Below are 13,114 nucleotides of genomic sequence, written 5' to 3'. Positions count from 1 at the left end.
TTGAGGACTGAGCTAAGAGGTAGACCTCTACTGGGATGCTGGTAGAATGAGAGTTGAAGGAAAAGGCATATTAAAAGAAAGCAAGTGAATCAGGAGGAATGCAGTAGTTTTCCATTGAGAGTGACAACTAAGGATGGGTGGTGGGGAGGAGAGTGACTAGCCAAGCTGCTCGGTCAGGCATGCCCTTAGAGAGCTCCAGTCCAGCTCCCCACTTCTTAGATCCGACCATAATTCTGGTTGTCAGCATCTGTTAGTGCTCCTGTTGCACTCCGCCCTGTAGCTGAATAGCCCATGCCTGGACTGAGGGCTCTGTCAGCCCTGTTCTGCCCCGGATCTCCCAGCGGAGAGTTAATTGCGTCCGGCGGGTGGGGCTTCTTCGCAATGCTGTGGAGTCTTGGGCCGTCGGCGACTGGTGAACACAGCGACTTGCAAGGAGTGAGAACCTTGCATGTGCAACATGCACTGCTTTGGGGGTACAGATCACAGAGGCTGGGAGAAGCTGCATGTGTAGTTCGGCCGGCCCAAGCGGCCTACCGGGGGACAGGGTAGTGTTTTCTGTGCATTGAATAGGGGGCACGATAGAGGCTGGTGAGGACTGCAGGCACGGCTAATTGGTGCTGTGGGCCCCAAGTGCCAGAGTGGAGGTCCTATGTGGAAGCTTTTGGGGGTGAGCACCCTCATTCACAGACTGCATTATCGGCAGACGATGGGGTGGGCTGCGGAAACTGTTAAACCCAGGGATAGGGGTGCACCCCTGACGAGGTAATTTCTGTGCTGGGTGAGTGGGCCAGGAGAAAACTAGTAGAGGGCAGGGGCGGCAGCCTTGTCCCATGGCCTGTAATGGCCTAGAGGAGCCCTTCCTCCGTTGAGCCCGTATTTTGTGGAGTTGCGTCCTTGCCTGGCTTGTTGTGCCTGGAACACTGAATGGAGACCATCTGAAAGGCGCCTTCAGAAGTTCCGTCCGGACCCTGAAGGGGGCTGGGCTGTCCTGACGGTGTGGGTTGGGAGAGATTTGTGCTCACCCTGTTGGTGGGAACTAGCACTTCTCATGTGGTGAGGCAGCAGTGCTGTCTGAAAGCCTGGATTCTACACTTGCAGCAATGCGACGTACCAGGACCCAGGAGGTCTACTCTAGGAATGACTGGTGCAAGGGTGCCCCTGGGGGAGGATAGCTGCGGCCCGGAGGAGGTATGCCTTGACGTGGCTGCCTGAATTTACTGTGATGCTCCTGAGGGTGTAGAGCTGCTGCATGCCTGGATGGATCACGAAATGCAGACTTCCATTTAGACGCCATACAAAGCTCTACAGCCTGAGTAACTTTGATGAACTGGTCTGTCAAACTCTATTCTTTGAGTCACCGTTAAATGGTCATTTGACTGGTGAACACCTAACTCTAAATCGTATGTGCAAACATATAAATTGGAGCACTTACATGCGGACACTACATCAGTTTCTGGACCATTGTACAACAAGTGAACATATTTTCATCTTGAAGACCTAGCAGTATAAATTAAAGACAGAACACCATTATATCAGATTTTAACTGCTAGATTGACCTTATCCATCGTGGTAACCCATGAATAAGGCTCCCGGTTTTCCGTTTAAACGGATTTTTACATATAAATACAGACGGAAAAATATTTCTTTTTCCGTCTGTATTTATACATAGAAACGGAATAATACGACCAAATTGGATTCTCAGAATTGTTCGATCTGTGCTGCAGCCCAGGGATGTCTCCCCACGCCCCTCGTCCTGATTACCCTGTATGCCTGCCCAATTTAACACCTGCTGGGGCCATTAATCTTTGTTAGGCGCGGGAAAACATTTCCTAAGAGCTCTTGCCTCTGACCTGCCCCCACTGCCCTGATGACGTGCCTGTTACATTCTTTTAGCAAATCAGCTGATCACTCATCAGCTCTGCAGCTCCAGCTCTGTAGTGAGCGCAGCAGTCTGTTTTAAGTCACAGTAAAGTGAAAAGGTAGGGGTGGAGGTGAACTTGTATTTCACGGTTTGCACCTCTACGCAGTTCAACTTTAAGGAGGCGGGGGGTGGTGTTAGCAGCGCGAGTACTTCCAGCAAATGTAGGATTGGCAGAAATTAATGTGACCCAAAAAGTTCAGAAAGTCCGGTGGCATTAACACATTAGGGAAATTAGGCAGCATTCCCTTCGGGATACCTTCAGGCCTTAAATTGAAATTCTAAATGTGTTTATTATGGCCTGTGAGAGTGTTTTCAATATTGTAACACAGCAGCAGCTGACACTAATATTACTGCAAGTAAACTCTGCAACACCTTCCCATTTCACATATGCAGGTCCTGTTTTGATCGAATAGAAAAGTTTTTTGTGAAAGTTGTATGAAACATACACAACATTGGTCTTCCAAATGTCTGTTAGACTCTCACACATTGTATTGTGTTTATGTATATATGCTCCAAATTAAATATAGCCAAACCTATAAAAAACTGTGTGCACTGCCTATTTAAATAAATGTGGAAAAATACTAGTTGCAGCGTCCTTTTTTGTTTGCGACAAAAATAAATGCGGATATATACAGATAAAATGACAAAAAAATAAATATGGATAAATACAGACGGAAATGTTAAAAAAATAAATACCATAAAACCGGGAGCCCTACCCATGACATAAGGTTAGTGAATGTTGCGACGGTCCGCTGATGAAGGCACCCCAGTCGAAACGCACGTAGTGTATTTTAACCTACTGTCAGCCTTCTCTTCCTTTTAAATATATGCATTGTATAAGGTAAAAGGAAATCTATAAATGTGAAATGAAAAAATATCGCTTTTCATGAACACAATGTTGGACAATGTATGAAAATGTATTGATGGTTTTAATAATATAAATTATTTACTAATATTTTATAATGGACTAAATGGAATAAAAAATATTTTTTGTATCAAAATACACAAGTATCATGTTTAATGCTTATAAACATTGCAAACTTACCTGCATAATGTAATTATTGCTTTGCCCGTATAATCTTTCTATTGTGTACACTTGCTTAGGTTTTTTCCCCCTTTTTTGCTACTTAATCCCTAAATCTAGCAAGAATATCTTGTATGTAACGGCCCCTTCTTTCAAAACTTCTAGACTTCCTGATCTTATCAGGGAGTAAATGGTTTCTGGCAACCACTGAACATGACAACCCTGATCCCTCAGGTATGGTGGAAACAGTACAGAACCTTTCGCTGTGTCACTTGTGCTCACTTTTTTTTAGAGAAGTATACAGAGAATACACAGTGGGACGATTTCAATAGGTTTATTGAACCAACATTATTCTTGTATAAAATACATGTGCTGCAATGATTAGCATACAGAAGCGGGATTACAAGCACCAAAAGCGTAAATTGTAGATACACTTCTACCCTGGTGCTAAAACAGTGTATATATGCAGGCATATAAAACAAGGCAATAATCTGGCATATTCCTACTATGCAAACCTTACTCTATGTGTACCTAGAAGTGTGGAGCCAAGAACACCCCTCCCTGCCACCTCAGCCCACCCTCCCTCCCCCCACCTTAAGGGACGATCCAACCTCATTACCTGATGGGACAGAATGAAGGACCCCGTCCTGGTCAACCACTGGACACACCTCACGAGATGCCAGACCACTGTGTGGTGAAGTCTCCGCATGCAGGGACCCTTGGTGTCAGCAGAAGTGCCTCCTCCACTAATCTATTGGGATGCTTATCTTTTATAATAGCAAGCAGCCTTACGATGTGCGTATAGATTAGTGATGTTCTGGATATGTAGATAGCCCTGTCGCCCCGTGGATAAAGACAGACATGACATTTGTACATAGTGCGAAAAGAGACCTTGTACATGATGTTCAGGGCATTGTGATAATGTTGTAACAAGCTAAATGTGAAAAACAAGTTCAGTTTCAGGGAAACTAATCCAACACTGTCGTGCATACAAATATGAGGAAAAGGTCCCAGCTGAAATGTCTTAACTCGGGAATATAACATACCGCAACTCTGCTCTTTCTCCGCAAGCGTCAACTGACGCCTTTCTAGCGTCCTTACCGATCACGAGGCTGGGTGACACAGAGGCATGGGACTCGGATGAGACCCTAACGTTGGACGAGTTTTGTACTGCTCTGGGGCAGCTACGGGGGCGCAAGGTGCCGGGATGCGATGGTTTCCCTGCAGAGTTCTCTCAGTCCTTTTCATCATTGCTTGAGGCTAGAGTGAGGGGCTTGCTTCCGGAATCGGTGCCCGGGATGTCCCTGTTGGATCCTTCGGCATATGGGCCACTTACTATGATCATTACAGGCACCAAAATACGTTATAATGTGTTGGCCCTTTGTCTGCGCCCGGATGTTGCACCGCTTATCCATGCAGATCAATGCAGGCTCACGCCTGGCCGCAGTACCTCCATGAACCAGCGGCGCTTGATGCATGTATTACATGAGGTGGAGGGTCGCGATGAAGAGTTGGCTGTGTTGTGAATAGAAATAGCTAAAGCTTTTGATATGGTTTGGTGGCAATATCTTATGCAGATGTTGGAGGTTATGGGTTTAGACCCCACTTCTGCACCTGGGTACGTCTATTGTAAACAAAGCCCACCAACTGGGGTCAGGTGAGACAAAGCTGCTCTGCGCTCTGGGAGGTGGAGAGAGGCACGCAACAGGGAAGTCCATTGCCCCCCTCCCTCTTTGCCATTGCATTGGATCCAACTAGCGGTTCAGATCCAGCAGCAGATGGCAGAGGGGGGGAATGTTGTGATGGGAGGGTCACTCATTTGGTTTCCTTATATGCCGACAATATGCTTTTTTACCTGTTGCTCAGCTGCAGTATCTGGCCATCCTGTTGTCGTCTCTCACTTTCTCTCAGGAGTGGGGTAAGGGACGAGCCCTTTGGGACTCCACATGAAGTCGCGAGCTTAGGAGCAGTAAAAGAGGCAAGACGAACAGCTTGGGTTCTGCCCTCAAGGAAGGATTTAATCCAATTGTAGGCAGAACCCAGTATGCCGGCCAGCTCGACACAGTCCAACAAGATTTTATAGTCGACCGTGTCGAAAGCGGCCGGCAGGTCTAGTAGCACCAACGCCTGAGAGTCACCTTTGTCGGTATTGGCTCTCATAGTATCCAGCATAGCCAGAATCACAGTCTCAGTAGAGTGGGTGGGTCGAAAGCCTGCCCGGCTCTAAATATTCTGTCTGTTCGATGAAGTTGGATAGGCTCTTAGTCACATGAGCCTCTAAGATCTTGGCCAGGAAAGGGAGGAGAGATACAGGCCGATAATTAGAGGGGTTCACAGGATCAGCCCCCATTTTTTTGAGTAGGGCGACGACTATAGCATTCTTGAAAGCAGAAGGGCCCTGCCCTGCGTGAGTGACTCATTAAGAAAGGGTAACACGCTGTGAGGTAGGTCGGAAAGGACGTCTCTCATGATATGGGGGGGCAGCAGTCTTTAGGGGAGCCGGATTTGACACGAGTCAGTAGGACTGAAAAGGTCGAAAGGCAGATGATGGGAAAATGATCCAGAGTGGATACATTAATTATCAGGTTATCCAGGGATTCCCTATGCAATGTGATGGGAATGCTGGCTTTGATGGTAGAGATCTTCTCCAGGAAAAAGTTGTTCAGGGAATCACATAGGTCTTGAGTGGGTGACTGTTTGGGAAGGGTCCTCTCGGAGTTACATAGGTCATTAACAATTGAGAAGATTTCCTTTGACTTATTCTGGGCGTCTAATATTCTTTGTAAAAAGTAGCTGCTTTAGCTCCCAGAATGCCAGTTTTATATTCTTTACGGGCTAATGAAAACTGGTGTTTGTCTTCCGGGCAATAGCGTGATCTCCATTTCCTTTCTTTTTGGCAGAGCTCAAGTTTCTGTTTTTTTAGCTCAGCAGAGAACAATTTTTGGGAGTCAGAATGACGAGCACGGGTGAACTTAGTAAGTGGGGCGTGAATATTACAGGCCGACAGTAACCAAGTAGAGATATTCGCTTCCATAGAGTTGACATCTGAATTGAAGGTGGGTACTGAACTTGCCATTGTGTCCGCGAAAGCTTGTTTATCTAAAGCCCTCCATTTTCTGGTCACTCCGCCCTCAAATGTGAGGATCTTAGACTTGGGAAGCATTATGACATTGAATTGTATTAACAGGTGCTTTTATAGGCCACGCATTGGGATAGGGTTAGACAGTCTGCTGCCTATGGCCTGTAGACAGGAGATTGCGGGGAGGTCTATAGACTAGCAGGTGGAAAAACCCAAGACTTCAGTTTCCTGCGAAAAGTCATTTCAACTGGCTCAGTTCTTATTTCAGCTGGTAAAGTGTTCCATTGTTCTGCTGCTAGGAATCTAAAAGAACGGCCACCCAGCCTAGCCTTTCTGATTCTTGGAATCCCAGCTAGTGCTTTACCCTTAGATCTTAGGTATGTGAGTTGCTATCAGGGTTTGACGGTAAAGTGGCCCTTTCTGCGCAGAATGCGGTGACAGTGGCATATTGCTGTAAACAATATTTTCTTTGCGACTGGTAGCCAGTGCAGTCTGGCTAAGGCTTTTGATATGGATGCTCTTACGGGGAGGTTCAGCACTAGGCGGGCTGCTGCATTTACTTTAGATTGCAGCTTCATTATTCCTTTTTTCGCTGCGCCTAGATACAATACATTTCGTAGTTAATTTGAGAGGTGGCCACGGCATGTACTATTGTTTTTCTGGAGCTGACAGGCAATACATCCAGGACCTTTCTCAGGACCTTTAGAGTTCCGAAGCATTTACCTGTGACTCTCCGTATTTGACTCTCAAATGTCAGCTTTGAGTCGAGCCAGAATCCCAAATTGTTTACTTCAGTTTTAGGAGTTGGCAGCTGTCCCAATGAAATAGGCCGCCATGCTGATGACCAGAAGGATGGGGCTTTTCCTACAATCATCACCTCCGTTTTGCTACCATTAAGTTTCAAGCAGTGATTCAACATCCATGTAGTTACCTCTTCCATGCATTGTGAGAATTGGTGGGTAGCCAGCCCCAGGTTTTGGTACAGTGTAAAAATAAGCTGAGTATCGTCAGCATAGGATACGATAGACACCTTGTGCCCCTCCACTATAGTAGCAAGTGGTCCCATATATAAGTTAAACAACGTGGGACTAAGTATTGAGCCCTGTGGAACTCCCTGGGGTAGGGGAAAGCTCTTGGACGTATAAGTGTCTTGTGTAAACTGGAAACCTCGGGCAACAAGAAGGACATCATCCATCGTAGAGCCCTGTCCCCTGGCTCCACATAACTTAATCTTTGGCGGAGGAGGCCATGTGACACACTGCTTTTCCGTGGGAACATAATATTAAAAGTGTCCTGGTGGGGCACCGTGCGCTAGTGACTTGGTCTTCTGGGATCTCCCAGCCCTTAGAATATTGGTGGCATCCGTAGACTTGCCTGCCGGGAGGGCGGGTGTTTGTGAAATGTTGGGGGACCTTTTCCCTAATGAGGAATTTGTTGCATTTGAGGCAGCACAGAAGAGCTTTGGTGCAGGGTCAAGCCAAATTTTACAGCATGTGGGTACAGCGGCTATTGTGCAGAATATGTGGCTCTTGTTTGGGGTCCTGACTATTTCACTTACTTTTAGGTGTCTGTTCGAGTTTGGCAGGAGCCGCACCTTGATAACACACTGTTATGGGGCCTTGATGAAGGACATTAGGAGAAATCAGTTCCTGAACCATGGGGCCTGTGTGGAGGACCTGGGGATTCTGACTGACAATGTCTTGTGGCACCGGATGTTTGCACTGTTGAAGACAGTGTTGAGTAACGCACAATTCAAACTCCAGTATTTCCATTTCCTTCATCGTACATACGTCACACAGGTGTTGATGCACAGGAAAGATCCTGGTAAGAGTGATTTATTTCATACCCCAATGGCTTCCTTACACCACTTGACCAGGCATGCCCTGAAGTGGATGACTATTATGGGAATGTTGAGACCCATGTGAGGACCATGGTGGGGATTTCTGTAGAGGTGGACCCTATGATAAGTTTGTTGGAGAATGTATGGCGCCCAAGTAGACAAAAAATGGCCTTTAAATAGTTGCACCTGATGCTGTTATCAGCCAAGAGATGGGTAGCAATTACCTGGATGGTACAAGATGGAGTGAGGAACGATGGGTTGCAGATGTGGCTGAACAGGCCACGGCTGAGGAGGTGCCGACATGATGAGAGGGTGCAAGAGGACATTGAGGTCTAGGTGGGATTATTGGATCGGTTCATGCGTCTTGAGGGGGAACTGGTCCTAGTATGTTGGTGGTGAGAGTTGGGAGTCAGGGAAAGAGTGAGGGTGGGATGGTACTATAATGCAGCTGTACTGATGTATACCGGACTTATCAACTTGGTGATACTACTATGAAACGTTAACCTTCACCGTGACGCGATGGATTGTGGCGAGAAATTTGGTACCGGTTGGTGCCGCTTTGTTGTTTGCGAAAAAAATCAATAAAATATGTCTTAAAAAAAAAAAAAGAAAAAAGCATTCCAAAGGGGGAATTGAGATCTTGGAAAACATGGCAGTAGAGAAGGTTTCGGTTGAGAGTGGTTTCCGGAATTCTGAATGTGGGGGAGGGGGGCGTGGGGGAGGTGTGGAGTGACTGGGTGGGGGTGTCAAGAAGTGGCAGATTGGAAAACGAAGCCAGCTGATTTCAATTGTTTTAGGAAGAAGGGGAATACATAGCATGAGCAGCTTTTCTTAAAATGTCCACAGATTACACCCTCACTTCCCCATACAAGGACTTACTAGCAAGGTTTAGCAAAAGAAAGTTAAGTACCAAAGAAGAGTGTTTAGTTGGAGGTGAGTGCACGATGTTGTGGCTCCTTTCAGAGTGGGAAAGAGGTTTGCCGGGCAGACAGGGGGAGCATACAGAGGCCAAGTGGGGTGAGAAGGAAGGGGGTGTGAGAAGAGTATGAGCTGAGAGGAGGAGTGGTGTTGAGCGTGGAGGAGAGGTAGGGTTCTATGACATACTTGAGTGAGAAGATATAGGATGAAGTCCTGATAGAATGTATACTTTGTTTGGTTTAGGGCAGCAGCGAGATCTGAAAGGGAGTCCATATAAGATTTAAGCTGGGGAAAGGTGCAGGAATTCACCACTTATTCAAGGGGAGTGGGTGTATTGCAACTTTTAAGTTGTGGATGATGGCAGAGACAGAGGGTTGCAGGTGAGGGACTGGAGGTTAGGAAGGGGGTTCAATGCATTGAATGGCAATTTCAGGGTTCATAAAATGAATCAAAGATACAAGAAAGTGGCCAGACCGAGATGTGATAAATCTCGGTCTGGTTTGGTGCAAATTTGAACTTGCTAACAGGTGGAATTAGATTCAGATGACCGTGAGGAACATGTGAATAAAGGCCTGGCTGTATGGGGTGGGTCACAAGTGGGTAAAAATTGAAGGAGTCTGGTAAGGGGTGAAGATGGGAGTTGTTTTCTAGGGATATGAAAGGAAATGGATGATGGTATGAGCATAATTAGGGAAGACGTTGGCAAAGAGGACCTCTTTCTGGTAGGGTTTAGATTCAAAATTGAAAAATGGCAAGCAGCTTGAGGTGGGAGGATATCCAAACTGGACCATGTGTTGTTTGTAAATCATAAAACAAAAACACAATGTAATGGGCAGTGAATGAATGACTCTTAGGGAGGAGGTGGAAGAGGCCAGGATAATGAGGAACAGGGCCCATGGAGGCCTGAGTATCCAAAGCGGCTGGACATATAGCAGTGGGTGAGGTACAAGAGTAAGATGAGAGCAAAGGTAGAATGGGGGAGGTGGAGATGTAAAAGCATGGCCCAAAACTGGAACATGGGTTTTGACCCAGAGGTCTGAGGGGGGAGGGTTTAACAAGTTCCAAAGCGGTCTAATAGTTACATACTTCCAAATCAATGTCTGCACAGCACTGCAATTGGGACTTGGCGAAACCTCTGTAGTTTTTTTTGGTGCAGGCAGGTCTCCCACTGTAGAGGTGAAAGGCAACTAAGATCAAAACAAGGGCATTTCTCTAGCTCCAAATAACTCAAAGATTATTGGACAGGTCAGGCAAGAAACAGGTTGTTGAAAATCAATGTACACTGAAAAAACATACTTTCTATTTACAAACCAAAATGAGATCAGGTTCCTAAATATGTGGCAGGTTTTCTGTATGGTACTTACTTTGTCATGTGTATAATCTGAAAACACTGCATGTATCTTCTGAGTGGCAAGCCTTTCAACAAGAAGAAAAAGGGAAAAGAACTATGAAGCTAAAAGGATAAACATAAGACATGAAAACCTAACACTGCACAATTATCAAGTAGGAAAATGCATCATAAGAGAATATTGTCACATTGAAGTTTTATACATCTGACATAAAAGTGGCTAGTTGTGTAAATGTGGTCCGGACAAAATTGAAACCTTATATTCACATATGTATCTCTTTAAATATGGTGATATGCAAGTATTAAAATATCTATGGCGTGATTATGTGCTTCCTATGTGATGTGTTATGTATTTTTTTTTAAGTTATGTGTTCTTATTGTCAACTGTTTTCTCATATGTGTTGCACTTAAAACATTAGAAGAGTATTTTGGTAGATTACCTCGTCACTCTACTAAGCTGTAGATTTTGCTCAGTCTGCCTCTAAAATACTAATTACCCTTTGTAGGAAAGTGCTCCTTATTTGACATGGTCACCCCCACTTTTTGCCTGGTATCTGAAGAAATTTTGACTGAAGTGCACTGGGTTTCTGCTAACCAGGCCCCCAGTGCCAATGCTCTTTCCCTAAAACGAGGTAACTGTTAAATTGTTCCCTAATTAGCAAGACCGTTAGCACCTCTGTCAGTCCCTAGTAAATGATACCCCTGATACCCAAGGCATGGATGCTAAAGAGGGCCCCTAAGGGCTTCAGCATGTATTGTGCAAACCTAAGGAACCCACCCCACCAAACTCAAGCAGACTGCCATTGCTGGCTCAATGAAATGGTGCAGATAAATGTGGAAACACAACATGGCACACACCCTGTGTGCCATGCCCACAGACACTGCATGAAAAATATGCAAGTCACCCCTCCAGCAGGCCTTATAGCCCAAAGGCAGGGTGCATTATATTACATGCAAAGTCATATCTGCCTGAGCAGATATGCCCCTGTGCGGTCTAGTTCAATTAGTAGATATAAGTACTGGTCATCACGAGTTCCCCAGCTATAGGATGGCTTCACTGAAACCTATGGTGTTTGGTGTCAAACACCTTGTCTAATAAATCCACACTGATGCCAGTATTGGATTTATTAAAACATGCAGCCAGAGGGCACCTTAGAGGTGCCTCCCTGAAAACATTAAGCCTCTTAGTGTGCTGGCTGACTGCTGTCTACCAGCCTGCCACCACAGACAAGTTTCTGGCTGCCTGTAGGTGACAGCCAGCGCTCTCAGAGGTCAGAAACAATGCCTGCTCTGGCAGGAGGAATTACACCTCCTCCAGCAGGATGTCTAGTGATTCAGCATATCAAGATCAGGGGCTTCAAAGACCCTTCCGCCTTTGATATCTGACTCTGGCTTTCCCTAAATCCCTGCCCTCAGGCCCATCTGGCATCAGGACAGGTGGAAAATTAGGTATGCAAGTAGGCATGTTGCACTACCAGGCTAGTCACACCCCTAAGGTTGGCTGCCTGATGTGCTCAAAGCAGGAAGGGTCCCACCTTCTTGATTTTGGTGGAATTAGGAACTTTGGGACAGGGTTATGCCCACTCCACATAGGAAGTGGTCAAGTGGTCATATAGGGGTTGTACTGACTCCAAGGGTAAGAAGTCCATTGGCTATTATCCTTCACTCCCCTCCATGCCCCAAAATGTAGTATTTAGGTGGTCCCCTGACACCAGGAACTCAAATTCACCTGACAAAGAAGAAGCACAAAGAAGAGCCAAAGAAGTGAGAAATGTGGACTGCCGCTGGACTCTGGCACCAAACCTTGCCTGCCTGCTCCTGTCCAGAACATTGCAAAAACCTGACTTGTCCTGGAGCTGTGCATCCTCTAAAAGCCTCTGAAGGCCACCAGCACTTCAGCAATCCGTCAGCATCTCTGTGGAAATAAAGGAGCCAATTCCTTGCAGCCTGCAGGCACCAACCACAAATTCCAGTTCATGGAACTGCTGACCACCGGGCCCACCATTGCAGCAGCTGCCTAGGAGGAGGTTACCAAGCTCCTAGAGGTCAGATCCATCTGCCTCCCCAAGTTTGGAGACGCCATGACCCCTTGGAGCAGTCCAATCCAGACTCAGTCACCACAAAGACCAGCCAGCCGCTGAGGGATGCCAGCATTGCAGAGGCCAGCACAGAGAGTAGCCCAGCTGTCCTGTTTTGTCCTCCTCTGCAGGATAACTGTGAGTGCCTTGGACAAACAGGAACTGCCGACCAAAACCCTCTGCACTTTAGCTCCCTGGCCCAGGTCCACAAACAATGACTGCACTCTCCTGCTCCCAAGACCCTCACAAACGGAGCCCCTTGTTGGGAGCTCCCGGTTTTGTCTCCAATGCCCTCTCTGAAGCTTGTTTCTAGGTGGGCCCTCTTTTATGCCTACTCTGTAGCACGCTTGGATACTAACCCGTCCAGCACCTTTGCACCCGGACACTCCAGGCCAGGTAAACCCGAACTGCAGGTAGATCTTGTGACCTTGACCCTCTAGCACCTTAAGTCCTACAGGGGACACTCTGAAATACGATTTCAAATACTTGTATACAGTATAAGTTTCTTTCTCCTTACGCAATCATTATCACGTACAAACGTATTTGTGTAACATGTTTTCTTAACTGTAACAATTGGTAACTCAAAAAGTACCTACCAAATCACGAAGTTCTTAGTGTTTAAAAATATATTTAAAATACCTGTTATTTCTTGTTTCTTCTTAAGTGTGTAGCTCATTTATTGACTAGGAGTGTTCAACAAATGCTTAATACTACCCTCTGATAAGGCTAAACTGCTCGCCCACACTACCACAAAAGAGCGCATTTGGGATTATTAATTTAAGCCCTGTAAACTAAAAAGGGTTGTCTGGACTTTCTACATAGTGTACCTTTTTTTGGTACAATACATAAAAAGTCAGCTTCCTACACCCTTAATTAACTTAATATTTTAATCTGAAAATTGTCCAC

At 46.0% G+C, this 13,114-nt stretch overlaps 1 protein-coding gene across 2 annotated transcripts in view; it reads right to left on the bottom strand.

Moving 5' to 3' along the window:
- Nucleotides 1-13,114, bottom strand: part of PNPT1 (polyribonucleotide nucleotidyltransferase 1) — a 524,718-nt gene that overhangs the window by 353,581 nt on the left and 158,023 nt on the right. For both annotated transcript variants that reach the window (XM_086927497.1, XM_086927498.1), the window contains exon 10: nucleotides 10,147-10,198. In XM_086927497.1, the coding sequence (XP_086783623.1) occupies nucleotides 10,147-10,198 (52 nt within the window). The remainder of the gene's footprint in view (nucleotides 1-10,146; nucleotides 10,199-13,114) is intronic.

Source organism: Lissotriton vulgaris, chromosome 6 (assembly GCF_964263255.1).
Source record: "Lissotriton vulgaris chromosome 6, aLisVul1.2, whole genome shotgun sequence".
Lineage (NCBI taxonomy): Eukaryota > Metazoa > Chordata > Amphibia > Caudata > Salamandridae > Lissotriton > Lissotriton vulgaris.
This window is presented reverse-complemented; position numbering and strand designations above follow the sequence as displayed.